Here is a 22,410-nt window from a genome sequence, read left to right on the forward strand (position 1 = left end):
CATAAATGGGGATGCTTAGTGATGCTAAATTAGAAACTATTCATCTCCTTTTTTTTCCGTACTTTCTTATATTATACAGCACTTAAAATATGTACAGTAAAACCTGTGTAAACCGGAATATATATATATTTTCCGTTTTGAACGCGTTTCTTTTTAACACTGGAAATTGCTCCGTTCCGAATTGTTTCCGTTTTAGACAAGTTTTGCTGTGTATGTTTATTAACGAATTGGGTATGATCTACAAACTAATGGATGTGTTTTTATGTAAATTATCACACTAAAAAATTCAAACAAAACAAATGGTATTTTTGTTTGGATTTTTTTTGTATTTTTTTCTGTTTATATACGGAGTTGTAGGCGTAAAATGCTTTAATTTATTGTTTATTTTTTGCTCTTTTCTCTTTTCTAAGCATAAAAAATTACTTTATGCTTATTTTTACGCTTAATTTATAGCATTTTGCATCTTTTTTCCATATTACTCACCTGTGAATTTATATTATTTTTTGCATATTTTTACACGCTTAATTTACTTTTATCGTAGTATTTTAGCACCAGTTTTTCTTGTACATATATGTAGAGAATAAAATATATTTTCTTGTAGATTTTATTTTTATTTCTTCATCTTACAGCTTCTTTCATCCTTATCCATCAACTCAATTTTTGCATTTTATGTACTTTGTTCTTCGCATCCATTTATTTATTTTTTTTTTTTTACTTAATTTTATAGCATTTTAGCATCTTCATTTTATTATTTATTTATTTATTTATTGCACATTTTAATAATTTTTACAGCTAATTTCTCCACACCATGTAGTTTTTTTCCACATGCTTTTTTGCATTTTTATACATATTTTTTGTATTTTTAATATATTTTTACGTTTAATTTGCTGCATCTTTCTTTTATTTTCTTGCATTTTCTTTACTCAATTCTTCGTTTCCATTCGCAATTTTTTTTTTGCATTACTGTTTTGTATCGTTTACTCTTTTACATGTCTACATTCAACTTTTACTTTTGAATTACATTTACAATATTATTCGGTTTCCATTTAGATAAACTTATTCCTGCATTTTATTTATACGAACTTTCTATCCATTTATATAAATATATTTATTTATTTCTGTATATTCTGGACAATAATGTAAAGTTAAAATTCGACTTCTTCCATTTCCATAGTCTTCTTTGTACTAATTCTTTTGTTTTCTTTATTTTTTAGTGTTGTTTTCTTTGAAGTGTCTACTCATTTTAATTCTTTTTTATATTTATTTACTTTCCACCTATTTTTCTCCCTTGTTTTCGATACTTACTCATTTAAATCCTTTGTATTGAACTATACCATTGCTTTTTTCACTTACCCAAATTTTGTAATGCTTTTGTTTTCGTATTTTACATCGATTCCCCCCGAATTTTCTCCTCCTGTTTTTAAATATTTGTGTTTTTATATGCATTTTTGAGCTTTCTTCATTATATTTTAATAAATTTTTCAAATTTTTAGTTTCAAATTCAAAGTTTTCCTTTAAGTTAAACAATTATTTACATCTTTCTTTATTCTATAAAATTCAATTTTGCATCTTTATTTTTAAAAAAATTGTCTTCTGTTTATGCAGTTTTTTCGAGCCTTGACAATTATATTTCGGTCTAACGCTTACTTACTTAAAAGAAATTAATTAATTAATTAATTAAAAGTTGTTTACTTGATCGTCAGCATTTTATAGATTATAAAATGCCATTAAAATGTATTTTTTGGGAACTTTCCATTGTAAAAATTAAATTTTTAACTGAATTTTAGTAATTATAAAGCGAGTTACATGTAGTAAGCTAAATACATTTTTCTGCACAGTATCTACATGAAAATTGGAAAGAAATTAGCATAAAACACATGGCAAACAGTTGAAATAAAAGTCAAAATTTACTCCTTTTTTTACAAGAAAGAACAAAAAGGAAAATTAAAAGAAGGAAAGAAAAAAAAGAGAGAGAGNTGTATATATATTTGTATTTTTTATTATTATTCACAGACAAAAAATGCATAGTTTTTAGAATAATTCTGAAAACTACAAACACATTTCAAATGTATACAATGAAAAAAATAAAAGATTGCAGATTTCCTTTTGTTTCTGAATGAATAAAAAGGTATAACATCGATTGTCCATTTATGCAATTATGTTGTATATAGCATAGATTTTTTATTAGATTTTTTTTTGATATTATCAAATAAATTTGATGGCCATAGAGAGATTTTTATTAAACGGAAAGACTTTACACCAGCAGACATATATTTATATATATATTTATATACATAAAGGCCGGATACATCCATCCGCTGGATGCATCCTCTTCTCTTTTTTTTTTTGCTTTTTTTGGGGTTTTTTTCTTTTAAAAGTCCCTTATCGATGACTAGGAACCACACACAAAAAGAAGTAAAATATGAGGAGAAAAACATTTAAAATAAAATAAAAGGAATTTGGTGAATGTAAAAATGATATGTACAAGAGCAAATTTAAGAAGTGTGCTTTAGTTCTTCCTCTTGCTACGTACAAACTAAGCATGGTGACTAGTTTATGACATCACAGTGCATTACAGTTCGCTTTATTGTATGTATATATATATATATAATATATAATATGTATATTGTAGATGTAGACAGGGCTACGGCGCTCCACACCAATTGAAACCCCTTCTGGGAGGCACAGAGTGATAAGTCTGACCTGTAGTGACCTCGTGTTTGGTCCGGGTTGAATGTCCTCCTGATNTATATATATATAATATATAATATGTATATTGTAGATGTAGACAGGGCTACGGCGCTCCACACCAATTGAAACCCCTTCTGGGAGGCACAGAGTGATAAGTCTGACCTGTAGTGACCTCGTGTTTGGTCCGGGTTGAATGTCCTCCTGATTAATTTTTAATATTGTTTAGAACAGCGAGCGGGCCCAACGAAAAGTAACAGTTGGAAGAAGAGATGATGAAACTTCAACTGAAATCTGGCACATTGAGTGACTAGGGTCACCTGGGGTCCCGATTCTTTGGCGGTCATTTTCTTGAACGCCTTTAACTAGGCACTGTCACTGATGCAGCTACGTTGGGCTACGACAAGAAGGCGATTAGAATACTGAGCACAGGTATCGTCAGCATGGTCGATGTTGCCCTATTGCGTACTGTAAAAGGGTAAAGTGGGATTAGGATCATCACCAATAAAAATTGATTCATCCGCTTGCGATTAAGGGTAATTATAATGCAACAAATCAATTTAAACTGTATGTCAAAGCCTGTTGAACAGTTTAACACTGCTATAATTAATTAAATTTTGAATACTTTTATACCAAATGTATGTAGTAAAATCGTCGCTCGTTAGTTGCCGCTTTCTTACTTAACACCACAATTTGGAGGGACACCAAATGCTGACCTTAATCACAAACGGATGTAACATTTTTTTTTTTAAATACAAGATTAATAAGAAGGAAATAAAAACATTTTACAGTGCTGTGCAATGTTCTTTCACATGTTAAAGACATAAAATACGATACACATCGATAGAACTTTCAAATGACCGAAAAAAATGCATTAATAACTTTCATCTGGGAGTATAAAATCTCTAAATTTGTTCATAAAATTACACAAGAATTTTAAATTATTCTCGCATCCTCAACTTTCAAAATGTTAAATTTCCTGTAAATAAACAGGAATTTTTACACTACAAGAAACGGAATGATGCTTCTAACGAACAGATTCCGAGTGGATATATATTTAAGTGGAACATATTTCAAACGAAATTAACTAGAAATCAGATTTTTGTAACAAGAATTATAGCAATGTAAAGTTGTATCTCTTTTTTCCTTATGTTTAATGACTCATTTAACAGAAGAAATGACTCCTCTCCTTTACTTTTCTTCCCTTTAATGTGATATTAATGCGTTTTAATCACAGATATAAAATTCGTGTTTTTCAAAGCCCAACTCAATTTTCTACCCATTATCTCTGTGTTTATGGAAATTTATCCATCATTAAGTCAAGTTTAGAAAATAAAAATAAAAAATAAAAAAAATTAGAAAATTAATTTTTTTTTCTTTTCGATTTTTAGCATCACACCTCCTCCTCATCATGGATGAGGAGGAGGTGTGATGCTAAAAATTATTATTGGAATTTTTGAAATTTAATTAATCTAATCAATGATAATTTATCTTTGTCGTTGATGTAAGAAAAACATAATTATAATTATGTCAATGTTTAGTTTAGGAGGGGATGGAATATTTCTTACCTGCTCCCGTGTTTTCAGAAATATGCAATCCAGAACTTTGCTGGCTGCTTCCTACTATAGTTTCTTCGCTGCTCATATTGATCACCTTTGATAAAGTTGCTGTGCATTTGAGTCTCATCTCCTCTTTCTGAAAGTGGTCCGACTGTACACGGAAATTAAGACCTAGAATGTTGACCTCTAACCCGTCCGAGAACTTCATAGTTGGATAATGGGTAAGCTTGGTTCTCCCCTTGAAAATATATCAAATTTATTGAGTTTATACTTACTTTTGTACTTAAATTAAAATAATACATAGCTTAGTAGTATTAATGTTTAAATATTCGTTTGTATAAACCACAAAGATCTGTTAAAAACAATTATGCAAACTTCATTTACAGCCTAAAATATATTATTAAAAAAATGATTTATTCAATTCCTATTTAAACACAAGTTTAAGACTTTAAAAAAGTAAAACACGAAAAAAAGATTTTATATAAATGAAAACAATTGTTATTGGCTTCCTAGTCATTACAATCAATTGTACAAAGTAATATACAAGAAACAGTAGAAACAGAACTGTACAGTATTGTATAATAAACAGTAGAGATAAAACTGTATAGAGTATAATTTAGGAAACAGTACAGACAAAACTGTATAGAGATGTGGTTCCCAAACTTTTTTGATACTCAGCGCCCTTGCTAAATTAAGTTTTTCCTAAGGCGCCTTATGTCAAATTCTAACAAGTACAATTTGCGAAATAGCCAATATCTTTTTAATTAAAGCGTTAGGATGTTAAGTATAAAATAAATAAAACACGTATTTAAAATAACAAAAACATGTAATTGAATAAATTCAATTAATAATAATTAGTGGGATGGATGAGCCTATTGATCACCGCACATTTTCTCAAAGCTTGGAATCAAACTGGACACAGCCACTCTCACTTTCTTCTCACATTGATTTTCGTGCAATGCTTATTTTTTATGATACCGACAAACTCAGCTTCGCACAAATAAGTCCCAAATGGAATTAAGATTCTCTGAGTTTTACCACTCAGAAGGGATATTCATCTTTTACCGATATCCAAAGTTCAGTTAATTCCATGCTGCTAAATTTTGTTTTCAACGTATTGTCACAAGAAAACTCAATATGATTCTCTTCTTATACAGCAGTAAATTCAAATGGAGCACTGGAATTAAATGGATCTTGAATCCATGCAAATTTATCGATATTATCATTTTGAAAATATTTCTCAAACCAGGTGGATAGGCTAAATGATAAATGTTGTTCAAAAATAGAGTTTATACCTTGAGAGAAATCAACTCCATTGGAAGTCAAACACTGTTGCAACAAGGGGAAACATCTTTTCCTCCGTCTTTGTTTATTTTTCTTTTCCATAGTTTTAATTTTTTTTTATAAAAGCTGAAATTTTCCCAATCGACTTTAAAAGGTGCATGTTGCTTCCCTACAGGGAGAGATTCAGAGCTTTCGGCTTTTCAAAAATATTACATGAGTATGCTAGTTTTACCAAAAAATTCTTCAATCACCAAATTTTCGGCATATTTGTGGTCTTCCTCTTTAAGAAAAATATAAATTTCCCGTCGCAGTTCAAACGTACGAGACAAAACATTACATCAAGAGAGCCACCGCTCTCTCGATGGTAATGTTTTGTATTTTCTCGAAGTGCTTTAGTACAACAAAGACGTGTGCTCGGATCCCACATCCTCACATAGTTTTTTGAAAAAATATTGCCTTCAATGGCGGTTTTTATAAAGTTTACCACATGCATTACATATTCTGGTTCAATGCAGGGACTGAGGACTGAGATATTTTGATGCGAGTGCTTCCCTGAGAATAACGCAATGGGTCAACAGTGCACCAGGGTCTTTGCTTCGAAAAAGTGCTTGCAATCCTCTATAACAATCGGACACAGAACGAGCACCATCAGTAAAGTTACTAGTGCATTTGGTCCACTCCAAGTTATTTTCGGAAATAAAAATATAAAGGATCTCGAACAAGTCGTGAGCCTTAGCACCAGCAGTGATACTTTTACAGAAGAGAAAGTCTTCTAATGTTATAATTATCTATAAACTGTACATAGCAAATCAAGTGAGCATCATTATTATTATCCGTGTCCTCATCGAGCTGCAACCCAAATTTCTTCTCTTCTATTTTTTCAATAACTGAACATTGGAAGTCCTTCGCTATGTGCTGTATTCTGCGACTGATAGTGTTATTAGACAAAGGCACTTTTGAAAACTGCTACGCAGCAGACCCACCGATCATAATGTTCGCCATATCTACAGCAGCCGTAGAATGAATTTTTCTGCGATGGTATGAGGCTTTTTACATTTTGGATTTTATGTGCCACCTTTATTACTGAGTTAATGATTTGCACTAGGTCTGCTAGATGTCGCATCTTATCACATTGAATTGAAAGTGGAAGTAAAATTATGAAAATGTTATAATATTTCGCGGGAACTTTGGGAACCGCTGATATAGAGTATTAGGAAACAGCAGAGACAAAACTGTATAGAGTATTATTTAGAAAACAATAGAAACAATTGTAGAAGCATTTAAATCAGTTTTATAGGAAAAAAGTTTACAAAAACTATATTTGTTTCTACTGAGTTATCTGTACAAATAACTATAATGGAAAGTATGTTTTTCCCAAAAAATATGTATAGTACTGTAGAAACAATAGCTTAATCACCATACTAAAAAAATATATATATGATATAGAAACTTTAGGCATATGCAGCAAGTTCTTTTAGAGGACCTCAGATGCATACAGTACAGTACATATCGATCGCAATCCACTACTCAGAATGTAGTACTAACTAGAATTCTAAACTTTGTACATTATCGAGTATAGTGTGATACATTAGTTTACATAATATAAAGTCCATAAAAGGTGCCTCGCAAGTTTATACTTGCGACGCCTGTAGAAGCAGAAATATTTACTTTTATGTAAAGAAAAGTATTGAAAGTAACACCTGTATTAAAACAAAGTAAATTAACAGGAGAACAACTCTGGAAATGATTATAAGAGGAAATTATGGATGAAAATACTTTTTATATAATAATAATTTCGAATACTTTCAGAACAGCCGAATAATCCAATTAAAACAAAATATAAAACCATAAATACTCAAAGTAAATAAATATAAAATTAAATGTGAAAGACACCAGAAAAAACAGTAAACAGATTAAACTATGTTACAACTGATCAAAGAACTAGAAAAAGTATTCACCACACTGGAATACAACCGGGAAACAACTAACAACACATGCAAAACAATACAACAAACCAAAAAAACACCGCAACTAGTTGAATTTTGTGTTTTAGAATCACTCTACTATTTATAGTAAACAACAAAAAGAAATCTTTACAACAAAATGTTATTTTTTTATAATTTTAACAAGTAAAAAGTTATTTTCGAATAATTAAGCTTTAAAAAATAAATAAATAACAAGGAAACAAGCAAAAATAGAGTGGGAACAGCTAAAACACTAGTCTAATAAAAATGAACCAATAAAAAGAAGCATAATTAAACTACTTATTACATAAAAGGACACAATTAAAAACACATTCAAAACAATACAACAAAGCCGAAAACACCACAGCTAGTGTTTTTTTAAACCACATTATTGTTTACAAACAATAACAATAGAATAAAACGTTAACTTCTTAAAAAATTTTTATAAATAATTAAACAGAAGAGAAGAAAAACAAGGAAAAAAAAAACACTTTTGTTGTGTCTGTTGCAGCAGTGTTAAGGGACAAAATACTATAACAGACAAAACAGTTAGGATGGCCGTATAAAATTAAAATCAATAAAAATCAAGGAAATAAATATAAAATTAAATATAGAAGAAAGCATAAACGATAGTAAACATATCGAACTGTGTTAGGACAACACAACCAGGAAACAATTAACAACACATGCAACACACATGAAAAAACAAAAAAGGTGCAACTAGTGAGGCGGTTTATGACAAAATCACAACAGAAATTTTTTTTGATGTATTTTAAAAAATTTATTTACTTATTAATTAAACAAAAAGAAAGGAAAAATAAGATAAATATCTTTTAAAAAAATGAACTGGAAAATGTACTAAATTAAATTTCAAATAATTTAATATTTAACGAAGGAAATTATCTTTTAAGAGGCGATTTCTTTATTATTTTTTTACTTTAATTATCGATTTACTTTTGAAAAAGTTAAATCGATAAAAAATAAAAAAATAAAATAAAATTCTGTATTTTCGTACAGAGATAAAGAAATTTTTATGAATTTTTCTTTGTGGTATATTGTTGTCTTTTCTGTTCATTGATGAAAGGATTTTCTATTATTATTATTTTTAATATAAATATGCAGGAATTTTTATTAATATTAAAATTATAAAGGAATATTTTCTACTTCACTTACTCGTCTGTCGTTTATGACAGGTTGATCGTTGATGAACCATAATAGTTCTGCTGGCGGTTTCGACTTGGCAGAGGTGCAATTGACGTTCACTTCGTCACCTACTTGATATTTTGGTTTACCACCCGTAATCGTTGGCCCGTCTCCAAGTAAACCTGCAACAATAAACCAAACCCATTCACCTAGCCTTGAACACGTTCAAGTCGGGAGTGATATTACGAGGTTACAAAGTTTCACGACCTTTTGTACACTTGGCAACCTCTCCCCCTTTACGAGTTGTGTATTATACAGGTTGGAGGAACTTGTCGACTTCGTTTTAGCGTTTTACATTGTCAGAAAGTTTCAGAGCTCTTATTGGGTTCATGCTTCTCAATCTCTCTTACTCAGTTACATCGTTTTAGTGAATTACATCGTAGAGAATTTAAGTCTCTCGGGGTACTGAACAATGTTAAAATCGGTAGAAGAATCAACGAATTAGTTGAAAACATTGTTTAAATCATATTTATACTTGGCAAACCCCCCGTTTTAGCTACTAGTACAATTTGGGTTCGCGACTCACCGGTTGAGAATAATATTTGGTGACTAAAAAGAAGTAAAGTGGAAAAGAAGTGCAACGAAATTAGGCAAATGTGGCGTGACCAAAACTCTTCGTCTATCCCATTTACCACTTTCAACTGGGTATTTTTTTATTTTATTTTATTTTTTTTAAGCGTGATGTACCAAAAATTAAATTCCAACCACGTTCGATCATGTGGAAAACCTCGAGTCTCGAAGAAAACGAATAATTACTGTCGAGATAAACCATGTGGAACATTACTGTTTGTCGCTTCGTACCGAGTCTCGTGCTTCAAAATGAAATTTATAAAAAAAAGAAGCTTCTCACCCCCCTCAAGTGTGGAAATTTCTTCTTATTTTGTGAATTAAAAAATTCTTGTATCGTTTAAATTCCTTCTTTTTCTCTTCTTTTTTTCAAAAATGCTGTTAAGTAACTGTGTTACAGCGTGAAAGACAGGCGTATTTTTCAAGTACCGTTACGAATGTTTTGTGTATTGTTTGCCTTAGCTAAATAAAAATATAAAACGACAAACGTTTCGTTTACAGCGTGAAGGACAGATCTTTTAAATGAAATATTTGACACTTCGTTTTAAAAATTCAGACTTATCTGTAAGAACGGAATATTTCGTAGCAGCAAACGTTTTTAAAGCGTGAAGGACAGACGAATTTCAGAATATTTTTCTAGTATAGAAATAAATGTCTCGTGAATGTTTTGTTCCTAAATGCCAGCTTGTCTTAGGGAAAAAAACCGTCCATTTTGAAAAAGAAACGATGATAAATATTGATAGTTAACTGACAGTCTGGCAGTATTGGTATTTACTTGTCTGTCCTTCACGCTGTATTTTTCTGACGTATAAACGCGTGCTGTTACGTAAACTGGCCGCCATCTTGAAATGTTTGCCATTTTAAGTGAAAGCACGAACTTTTGTCCGTCCTTCACGCTGTATTTCGCGCTGTATTTTTTTCAAACTTACGGAAACTAAACTAAACAGCACATGTTTTGTATGTAGGACTGTATTTAAAAGCGAAAATTATCCACCATTTTGAAAGAAAACAGCAGGCAATTTTCGTGAAAAATATTAATTATTTTTTAAAATTTCAATTCTAGTCCTTTGCTACTTCAGTTATAAATATTTACCATTATTTCAATTCTATTGCGATGCTATGACAATAATAAATATTGATTTTTCTTTTATTTTTTACTTCTTTTGCCGGCACTCTAATAATAAATATTAACATTTATTTCCATTTCTATTTTTGCGCTGTAACTCTTTATGAATATTAATTTTTATTTTAGTTTCGCTGAAGTACTACTACAACAATAAACTACAATTCTGACGTCGCGCTTCCATAATAATTAATATAGATTTCTGCTTTGATTCTAATGAATTATTACCATTACAGCAATAAAAGACATTAATATGCTCTTACAACAGTAAATACAGTCGAACCTCCTAACAACGGCCACCTCTATACAGCGGCCACTTTTTATATTCTCTTCACAGGGCTTTATGTTAATCTCAGTGCTGTACTGTTACAATAATTATACATTTCTGTTTGTTTTAATTCTTATTAAGTGCTACTATAGATTAATAATAAACGTTGTTTTTATAGTATTGAAACTGTATAAAAGAAGGTTTAATTGTGTTAGGTTTTTATTTTTATTTCTAATTTAATGCTACTAAAATAATATGAGATCCCTCTTCTGTTTAGTTCCTTGCTGGTTTAGTAACAATAGGAATATTTTTACCCCTACAAATGTAATTTTTGAATATAAACCTTTATAAATCCTTCAGGCGTTAAAATATCTTGTATCGAGTAGGGGGAGGATGTTTAGATCTGTGGATTTTTTTCCTGCAAACGTTCAGTTGTGTAGCGTTAAAAGGACTAGGTATGGTGACAATTTCTAGTTTATCTACATAACTGTGTAGCATCCCAAACGTCAGGTTTTTTTCCCCTTTCCTATTGGCTTTAACAACTAACAAACACTCCAATAGTGGAGCCTCAGGTGGATGAACTAAGTTAAAGAACTCAATTTTCTCCATTTTGTAGATAGAATCGACACTCACCAGAATGAAAGCCTGAGGCACGAGCGTTATCACCAACAATGATTTCTTCGCTACTCATAGAATATGCTTGAGATATAACAGCAGTGCAGCGCAATTTCATAGATCCATTCCAGAAGTGGACAGGCCTAGCTTCGAAGTTCAACCCCAGGGTAGAAATCTGTAACCTGTCTTTGTGTCTCAGGGGTCTTGTTCTTGTTTCGTACGATACGGGTGCCTGTGATACAGATTAATCGATATTGATACAGGAGGTGAAGAGAATAAAAGAGATTTTTCGCAGCTTACCTCTTTGCCATTGATGTACCACTTTAGTGTTGCTGCTGGTTTTGAAGGTCCTGCCGAGCACGTGACGTTTACTTCGTCTCCAATTTGGTATTGTGGTTTTATGCCGGTTATTGTTGGGCCATCCTCTGGTAACACTATGAAAATAGGTACGTGTTTTAACACCTGGATACGTCACATAAAAGAAATGCAAATGATGCAAATGTTAATTCGACAAAAATTCAATTGCTATTCATGTGATCTCGTTAGGAGGTATTATAAAAATTGGATACTACAACATGATTTATAGGGTAGGAAACTACAACAAAAGTCATCAGAAAGATAAAGTGATTCAACAAAAATGGGAATTACATCAAAGAGAAGAAAAAAAGTCGGGTACAAAAGTGAAAGGAGAATGAGAAACGAAAGATAAAATAGAAAAGAAGAAAACAAGAAAATACAGACATACAAACAGACCCGCGCGCACACACAACACTGGGAGAGGAGGAAGAGAGGAGATAAAAATAAAGACGTAAAGTCAAAGAAAAAATTAAAATAACTAAAATATGAAGAGTAAAATATGGAAGCTAACACGCGAGAAGCTAGAAAAAATGATTAAAAATATAATTTCAAAAAGTTAAATTAGAAAATGTTGCTGTTATTGTTTGCCCTTTTTTGAAAGGAATTATTAAAAAGTAAAGGAGGATGAGAAAATAAAAAAAAATAAATAAAGCGTTTAGACAAGAAATTCCTGTCTCTTTTTATTCTTCTTTATCACAAAGTTGAAAAAGTCGAAAATAAATAAATTTTACTTTGAATTTTTTCTTGTTCTTTAGAAGCAAAAGATCAAAAATGACCAGAAAATGTTACAAAAATAGTAATTGAAAAATGATCGCGGATTTGTCACTAAAGGTGTCAAAGTTTGATAACGAAGCCAAACTTGAAATCATTCGGCCACAAACCCCACATAACGCGAAATCTAGGCATGTAGTTAATTAGAACAACCGCCAAATCACCAGAAGCAAGGAAGCCATCTTCCCCCTATGGCAAAAGTGGATTGAACGTAGCAGATACCATTAAACTCGGTAGGAGACTACTCTGTGTAATTATTCCGTCCTTTGAGATGATTAATATCATTAGCCACAGTATAAAGCCCCGGGTCTGTATGCTACCAAACTTACTGTCATACATATGTATGCGGAGTTTTGTAATGTAGCAAAGTCATGCTATTATCATTTAACATAAAAATCACTACGTACGAATATCGCATTCGACCGTAGCACCGACAAAAAAAAACAGAATTACTAAGGCACAAAAGTTGCAAAAATGGGTTATTTAAATTATTAAAATTAATTTTTAAGCTTTTTATTAAATAATAATATTAAAATTCGTTAACAACGCCGCTCCTCCGAACGTGAAGTCAATAGTTTTTAAACGAAATTTACGATGCACGGAAGCTTAAATTGTAAATTGTTTACGTTAGTTATAATTAAAAAAACGTATTAATTAATTAATTAATATAATTTTAAGCGTTTCGATGCAGTAATATTATTAGACTTTTAGCATTTCATTTCATTACTATTAAATATAGTAATGAGACTATAGCGCCGACCCCAAAAAACAAGTGTTTTTAAGAAAAAACTCCCCAAAAATTGTTAAACAAGAGAATAAACAGTAAAAAAATTGCTGCTCTAATAGTTTTTAATCTTTTTAGTGCAAACAAATAAAAATTAATTACTTAAATTTGACTCTTATCATTTAGAACCAAAATGGACGTCGTTCATGATCGCAGCGCCACAACGAAAAAAGATTTGCATTTAAAATCTAAAAAGAATCCTTAAAAATGTTTTTCAAAATTATTAAATACTTAAAATTTATTATTTTAATCGCACTTGTAAGCATTGTTATGCAAAAATATTAAGATTAATCGTTGCTTTGATTGTGTGTTTGCGCGCGTGTTTATACGAAGGATATATTTTAAAAAAGAGGGTAGAAAATAAAAAGTACATGTGATAAATCTTCAGCATCCTTTGCATCATAAAAGCTGCAAAATGCGATATATTTATGAATGAACCATCAATTGACTCTTTGACACTCTTTGTGATTTTTTCGAAAGGGGATTTCATAACTCCCAATACAGTGGTATCTCGTTACAGAAAGAAAACAGCAATTAGAAAGAACGATTGTAGATAACGTCATCTTGCAGAATGATTTATTACTACTCGTCTGACAAACTTTGCAGTTTGAATTATCAATATATCGATAGTGTATCAGTTGTTTTTGGGGGGTGTCGATGTCGAAATCTGATGACAGATATAGTTTCTTCTCCTATCTGAAGACAGTTATTGATGATGCGTATCGATAAAAACATTGAATTACCTTTATGGGGATCATATTAAATTCGAACCAACTTGTAAGCGAGATAAAATAAAGCGATGATACAACGGTATTATGAAAGAAAGAAGAAGGAACGAAAAAAATGTATCACAGTGCACTTTATTAAATTTTCAGTAACAGATGTTGAACCCTAATTTATCTACTCTGGTATTCATGAATAAGAATTATTAAGTGGAAAGTGTGATGATGTTCGTACGTGTAAAACGATTATGAAGAGTTATTGCACAGAAATTGGCATTTAAAGCTGTTTTAATAATATTTAATTAACACTTTAAATTTTGGCACTTGTCCGAAAATTAGAAAATTTTCGAACAAGTTCAATTTCTGTTGTTTTTCTCCTATTCACTTTGGTGTACGCTATTTTATTTTCCTGTATAACTTTGAGCATGTTGTTTACTATCCAGTACACATTTGTGCATGCTGTTTATTTTTCTGCACACTTTCGTGCGTGCTATTTATTCCTCGATACACAGTTTTATATATGATACACTGTATATTGTTTTATATACTTTAGGTATACAATTTATATAGTATTTAGAAAGTATTTTAGTATACTCTTTTATATTATGTATTATTGTGTACATAGTTTATATGTAAATTAGATGTTCACAGTTATACAGAAATAGAAGAAAACATATTTTCTAAATCTCTTATTTTGAATAATTATTTTTCTCTTACACATTTATAAAAGTTATGTATATCTGTCCTAAACGACACACTTTTCTGAACTCTGTTTTGTGGTATTGTTTACATAAAAATTAACACTCAAAATGTCGCAATTATATAAAAATTTGATATTCTTTTTCTCTATAATTTCATTCTGCGCGCTGATCTTGCATGTTTTATTTGTATTTTTAATGAGAATTTAATATTTTGTTATTGTACTTACACACTTTTACGTGTAATCACTGCACAATTAACACGAAGGGGTAGTAGTAATCGATAAATACTAATGTAAATAAGCCAATAGTGGATGGAACAAAGAGCAAAAGTGGACCATCAGATACAGACAGACACACACACACACACACACATATATATATATATATACATATCGTGACTACTGTCACGCATCACGTATATTTTAAATAGTGATATCAATTGGAATCGTAGGGATGTACGTAAAATAAAGTATAATTGAGAAAAATACTCTTTAATTCTAGAAAAAAAAACTGTGTTGGAAAGGATTTTAATTAAATTTACAGTTTTTAAAACTAGGGAGAAACTCTAAGTTTAAAAAAATTAGATTAAAAAGTAGAACCGAGAGGAGGAATTGATTGTAAGTGAAGTGTGAAGTGGAATCATTTTTCAAGAAAAAAAAAATAAGGAAAAAAAATTAAAGTTCAGGTGAGAATATTTTCACCTGTTTCAACCGGCAATATCAATTCTATCATCAAAATCGGAAATTATTTTTTAAAAAAGTAAGAATTCCTTACGTTACGTCCCTCACAATAAAAAAAAAAATAAGGTTAATAGATTAAAACAAAATGGAGATTTAAATATGGCGGTTTGTGTTTATATATCGATGCGTTACCTTAGCAACTCACATACACACACGCACGCACACGCATACAACACACGTCACAATTAGGTATGGTAAAACACACGATAAAATTCCCACCCCCGTCATACTTTACTTCCACTACGACGTCACCAGGCGAAGTGAAGTGTTGGCTTTATAGTTGTCAGTTCACAGATGTATTTGACGGTGTCGTAAAGTAGAAGATCGTAAAAATTGAGTGGATTGGTTTTATGTTTGGTCGTCTGAGTGTCTGGAATCTCAAAATAGTCAATAACTAGTTTATTTACTTTTCTTTTATGCCAGTTATCAATTCGATATTAGCGCTCGCTCTATCGATTTGCTGTATCTCTTCAGATATTTAAAGTAGTTCAATAAAATGTTGCAAGGATCGACTTGCAACACTTCTGTGGGCTTATCTAGTGTGGTTTGATGTGTTTATTTTACGTTAAAATATTAATAAAAATCGATTTATAAAAAAAAAAAAATTATTATTTCTTTAATGTTTACTTTCCTCTACGTGAAGAGGGTAATCATCGTTTACAATCTTCCTTATGTAAAGTAGGAGGGGGTGCAAATGGTTTATCGTGTGAAACGGGTGAAGAGTAATGTCGCCAGTCCTTATTTTGCTTACGAAAATATAGTGTGAAGATAATTATCGGGTTTCTTATACGTATGATATTGAATATAAATTATGCATGATGCGGTGTATAAGAGCTTTACGAAGAAGGGTATGCATGTAACGATGCATTCATAGAGTACGGTGTAGTATAAAGAGATTAATTAAAGCATGTATTCCTGTTTATCAGCATCCTGTGCATCAGTTAGTATGCAAGAATCTCGTGTTTATGATGATCTCTCGTGATGTTGAATATGAAAAAACTGTTGTAACCTTATATAATGATTTAAAAACGTATTTTTTAACGTAGGACCACGAAGGGTGAGATATATTGCTATCGACATCTCCTGAATTCAGCAAAGAACGAGATTCAATTCTACTAAATTTATTTTCTAGATATAAATAGAATAAAGGGCCTGTAGTTTGTCTCGTGCATAAACAAAGTAGACTTTAACAGAAACGAAACTCGACTCGACACAAGCTCATATCCATGATTAAAATTTAGTTTTCTTGCGTACGTCATACGTGTTATAAAATAATAAAATTTAACATAAAAATTTAATTATAATGTTTATTTTAACTCGTTTCTTCTAAGTGAATAAACATAAAGAAAGAGATGATATCTTTGGCGGCTTCACGCTGATTTATTTGGCATGTAACAGTCACTAAGTGTTATTTATGTCTTGGATACGACAAGATTTATGCCTTTCGATTCTATTTTTAAATGAAAATCCTTAAAATTCGAGCTTCACGAATCAATAACTTCACATAACTGAATCGAGATGCGAGGATGATGATGGTTTTTAATTAATTGAGATAAGCACTCTCCAGTGATCTTGTTAGTTCTAGAAGCTAAATATGATTTTTTAAAAAATACGCATACAAGGTATTGTTGTAGATATGTATCATCAGTCGACTGTCTAGAGTAAGATAATTTATTTATAAATATCAGTTACAAAACATCCCTCTACAAGATGGCGTAGAATGTTTTTAAAAGTCTAACCTTTGGGGAGGGATAAAGACATAAATGCACGATTCCTTTGCATTGTGTAGAAGACAAAAATCAAGTCATTATGTTAGGAATATAACACCCAACAGCTGGAACATCAACACTGTAGTCATGACTGCGGGTATTTTGTACAACGTAAAACAAAATGACAGCTTTGGGATCTCAAAGCATTAGAAGAGGTACTCTCAGGAGATGCTAGTATCCCATCCTGAGAGACCAAAAATCAATCATTCTTACCGTAATTCTCGTGCTGTCAGTGTAAAGAGTCGAGCATTTTTTCGACACCTTTATGTATTATCTGATCAAATTCCCCAAAAGGTTTTTATTTTGATCAAGAAAGATTTACAGAACAGGAAAAAAATAAAGTATAAAGCGTATAAGAGAATTTTTAACTTGATCTATAGAAAAAATGGTATTTGCTAATGGAGGAAATATATTAACATGATCATTTTTATCTAAAATAGGATCAAGTAGAGGTGCTGGTGGGGATTTGCATAGTGCAGGTGGAAGCTGAGTTACGTAAACCCTATTGTTTTCCATTTAGGATGATGAATTTTTCAACATAGTTCCGGTGGTATATATACCAAAAAACGATGTAATAAAATCGAAAATATAATCAAATTTACTATAAAAAAATGAGAACAGAATGTATCGTGACGTGCACATTTCCAGGAGGGGTCAGAAAGCTGACAGATGTAGTAATTTTCGTATATAATCTGGAACTATTAAGCGTATCAGAAACACACGAGTTAGTCATCTAACACACCTTCTACTACTATTAAAGTAGGTTATTTCCCACTCAGGGGTTCATCATCTAACTTTTGTTTGTGGAACCTTCATTAAATAGGGTGTGCGTGCAGGGGAACGGTTGCACAGAACAGCTTTCTATTCCCACACCCGTTTGGGCATTTAAAACTGAGAAAGTTTAACGAACAAAAGCATCAAATAAAGCACCATCCCCCTAGTTGTTTAACTATCGACGAGGAAATCATTTGAGGCATCGATTCTTCATTACATGTCAGTTTAGATTGAATAGAACAAGATCATAACTTAGTGATGTTAGTCGCGTGTTCGAGCTGACTGCAGTAGCAAGTTAAAACACTTTCGTGCTCTTTTGCTGTAGGGACTAGAGAAAATTTGCATCATAAGAACATGTGAATAACACACCTCCACCTGTTTCATGGCAGCTTCTTTAAAATTCTACAGCGTGGCAGAAAATGTATTAATTTTTCAACATGGTTGGGGTGTGGTTGCCGTTTCGGTAATTTACGGTTTGGGTGCCATTGCCTTCACCTTTTATCCCATAAGTCTCATCAGTCTTGCTTCTAAACTCTAAGGAACGACTCTGTCTCTAAGGAATATAACTATAGATGAGGTTCTTTTTTAACATTTATGATGTTAAGAAAGGTGTTTTCTACGTATACGAGATGATAATATAACTAATTTTGCCTTAATTAAGTAAACTGCTCTATTTTTAATTAGAATTATCACTTGCAAACGGTACTTAGGTGGGTTATAAATCAGGTTTTAAGGGGAATATTGACCTGAAAATATTCGTAGACATATAAGAACTCCTAATTAAGTATTTATAAACAGTTAGAAGCTCCGTTTCTAAACTTAAATCGTGTTCTTGTTTATCTCCTAACGCCAATTTATGTAAGAAATTTCAGGTATAAAGAGAATTTTGCCCTTCCCATACTTGAAATTTCTTCAATATCAGAAATTCTCCCGATGTTGAGGATTTTAGAGTAAGATTTTTAGTTGTTCCTCCTAAGTGCCATAAACTGAGGATTATTGCATCTCATAAAAATCCTCAAGAGAAACACGAGCTTCGTTCGTCATTTATTGATATTTAAGTTTTTAAAAACCGAAATTTTTCTACATTTTCTAATAATAAATTTAACTAATTTCGCCTTAATTTGTTTAAACTTTGCCATCTTTAATTACGACTAGCATCATCCAATAACGACTCAGCAAATAGGAACCGAGTGCAAGAGACACTCGGGAGATTAAAAATTGAAGTCTTCATTCTGTTTACTAAATATATTGCCATGTAAATGGCTACTTAATGTCTATAGAATAATTAGTTGGATAGAAGTTGAGTTACAATCTCATGAATTTATTAAGTAAGCTAAATTTTTGGGTAAGTAATTAACTTTCCATTCTAATATCGTATCGTACCTACTTAAATTAGTGTTTATATTTATATTTAGCCACTTTTCACACGTTAAGATCACAAAGAAAAGGGATAAAGCAGAACATAAAGGATGTGCGATAAGTGAAGAGGAACCAATCAGGAAGTGACAAGATACCTTCTTGTAGTTCTTCAGCTAATCAATTAGTAGAATGGCTGATAAAGCGCGTAATCCTGCGATTACACGGATAGAAAGAAGAGTAGAAGGTTCGCATCATTACATCTGTCTTGTTGTCCTAAGGGGATTGTATATCAAGTACAGAAAGTCATTTTACCATCTGTGTTCTATCCAGAACTCTTCAGTAGAAGCCAAGTGGTTGAAACGTTTACTATTGAATCAACCGTAAGATTTATAATAATTAAGAATGTTCTAGATGTGTAGTATTATAAAGTGTATAATAAATGATTTAGATAAGCGCCGTACATTAGGAAACATCACAATCTCCACTTCACTTTCGAGATGTCATTGCTTAATGAATATAAATATACAGCAATAGTAACTGAACTTATCCAGATACACCTATCTGTAGAATGTATAAAGATGAGGTAAACAATGTGATATATATATATATACATACATACACGCACGTCTAGAGATGATACTTCGATAGATAAGCATATAATTTAAAATTTTTATAAGTCCAAATTTTGGGAATTTTGTGGTATTTGTAGTCCTTTCTCAGATTTTTATAAACATGAAGGTTTATATCTTAAATTTATATATATAAAATATGATATTTATCTGCTTAAAAATATAGTAAATTGCTGGTTTAATGTTGTTTCGTGCATACAGTTCTGTGTACACAGAACTTACAATTATATATATAAATATACATACGTTACAGAAATAGTATGAAAATGCACGAAATATTGTGCTTTAACTTAATTATAAATCTGAAAATATATATTTTAAGATAAGAATATTTACTCATAATTATATTTTAATATCTTCATTCAATTCTACATTTATATATAGATAATTTTCTTTATTTTCATACGAAGAAAGGTTGTTGACTTTAAAAGAATTTTTACTGTTCTAAATTCATTTAAAATTTTAAAAAAATCTTTAAATGTAATTTTTAGGGAAATATTTCCCTAAAAATTCCCTGAAGCTACTTTAAAAATACTCGAATTCCTTTAAAAAAAATAGGGATTTAACTAAAATGTTTCCTTGAAATACCTCAAATTTTCAGTTAATCTTTTCCCTGAATTTATAAAATTTTTCAAATTATTTTTTAAAAAAATTACGAATTTCTAAGAGAAATATTCATTCAAAAATATCTGAAATTTATATTTCAATATTTTAACATTTCTTACGATAAAATATCTATTTATTAAAGCACAAATTAATATATGTAAAGGTTTTTATAGTTAAAATTTTATACACTTGTACTGAAAAAAAATCAATATTTCAAGGGTAAAAATACGAAAATGCTATGAAAGTAATTTTTCTGTCGAGGAAAGTATTTTGAATTTATCAATAAATCTTATATTTTTTGGATATAAAATTTAAAATAGCTTATAAATTAATCGTTTAAATTAAATATAAACTCGATAAAAACTAATATATATTTATATTTTTAAATTTTAAGCAGCTCATTTCTACAGGTATAAAAATCATAAATTTTCATTTCTATAAATCATAATTTTAGTTAAATTACTTTTAAAAATGTTGAGCAATTTTAAGAAAATTTTAACTAAATTTGGGAAAATTTGGGGATTTTAATTTGAACAAAATTTTAGAATGTTTAGGGAATGTTTGGGGATAATAAAATTATCTTTCACGAAATTCCCTAAACGGCGAGTAATGGTAAAAAAATTCCCTAAACAGTGGGGAATGTTTAGGGAATTTTATTTTTCTTAAACACTCCCTGAATATATTGACAATTTTATAAAAATATTTTATATGCTTGCAAAAATGTGATGTTTATGAAATGATTCATGAAATTGAAATTCCCTAAATATTCCCTAACCTAATTGAATCATTTCTACGTAAAAATTTCCATTAATCTCACGTAGGAAATGTAATTCCTGAGTCACAACAGCCTGTTAATCGAGCATAAATAATTACAATTTCCTATATTTAAGAAATTAATTTTAAATGGTTTATTTAAATGGATAATTATGTATATTAATGCTTATGATTAATTATATATTCAACAATGTAAAAAATATAATAATAATAATAATAAAATTACAACTGGTAATTTATTTATGCCATCTAAATTATGTCAAGGTAACAATAAATCAGGAAAGTGACCAATCTTTATTAAAAAAGTATCACCGTCTAGTGATTCATAGAAGTGAAGGCGTGACCTTAACTAACCAATAGTTGTGATGGATAGCGGTGAGGTGACACCACCCTTCACTTTGTCAGATTGAACGATTGATGTCACCTGATTGTCAATAACTTCAATATTTGTCATATGATTAATGTAATCAATAACAGATGGTCTACGTCCCGAATTTCCCTCTCTTTAAGCACTGCTGTTGACCTGTGATGTAACTCCGTATATGACTATTGGATAGCGAGGGGGAAAAAATATATGGAAAAATACCCATTTTGTAGACTTACCATAAATCCTCAATTCTTTCTCATCTCGTACTGTCTGGAAAGAAGGAGCCTCTGCTGATACCTCGCATCTATACGTCCCTTCGGTATTAAGGTCGGTTCTGTACAGATGCACATGTCCCGTGTCGGATTTTCCCAACTGTAAATAACGATTTTTTATTATTTTTTTCCAGATTTATAAAGGTTCGTATATTGAGGATTTTATATATCATTTTTCGTTAAATACGTCTACATTCGATTAAGTTAATCACGTCTTAAAAGGGGAAGGGATTTTTTTTTTTTACTTTTTAAATGAATATTAGCGAAATTGAGGGACTCTCAGGGATTTTTAACTAAAGTTAGGAAAATTTGCAATTTTGCAAAATTTTAAAACATGAATAAAAATTTCGGCTATTCCGGAAGTTTCAAAAGTAACATTAATTAAAGAAATTAAGGATTTTAAAGACAATATTAAGGAAATTAGGGATTGTTTTGTATTTTTAAAACAAGTTAACCAAACGTTTTTTTTTGAAAATCCCTAAAAAATTCTGATAGGAAACTGTGGAGATTGTTT

At 30.6% G+C, this 22,410-nt stretch overlaps 1 protein-coding gene across 1 annotated transcript; it reads right to left on the reverse strand.

Moving 5' to 3' along the window:
* Nucleotides 1-2,754: 2,754 nt before the first annotated feature.
* LOC111641001 (cell adhesion molecule 4-like) lies at nucleotides 2,755-22,002 on the reverse strand (the record flags this gene model as incomplete). The annotated part of the gene is made up of 6 exons (XM_023387110.1): nucleotides 2,755-3,156; nucleotides 4,257-4,485; nucleotides 8,669-8,820; nucleotides 11,290-11,503; nucleotides 11,572-11,705; nucleotides 21,861-22,002. Coding segments are annotated over 6 exons (942 nt in total), but the record flags the coding sequence as incomplete, so codon positions are not given.
* Between the last annotated feature and the right edge of the window lie 408 nt (nucleotides 22,003-22,410).

This window comes from Centruroides sculpturatus, unplaced genomic scaffold (genome assembly GCF_000671375.1).
Source record: "Centruroides sculpturatus isolate CEXI.00-Female unplaced genomic scaffold, Cexi_2.0 scaffold187, whole genome shotgun sequence".
NCBI classification, from domain to species: domain Eukaryota; kingdom Metazoa; phylum Arthropoda; class Arachnida; order Scorpiones; family Buthidae; genus Centruroides; species Centruroides sculpturatus.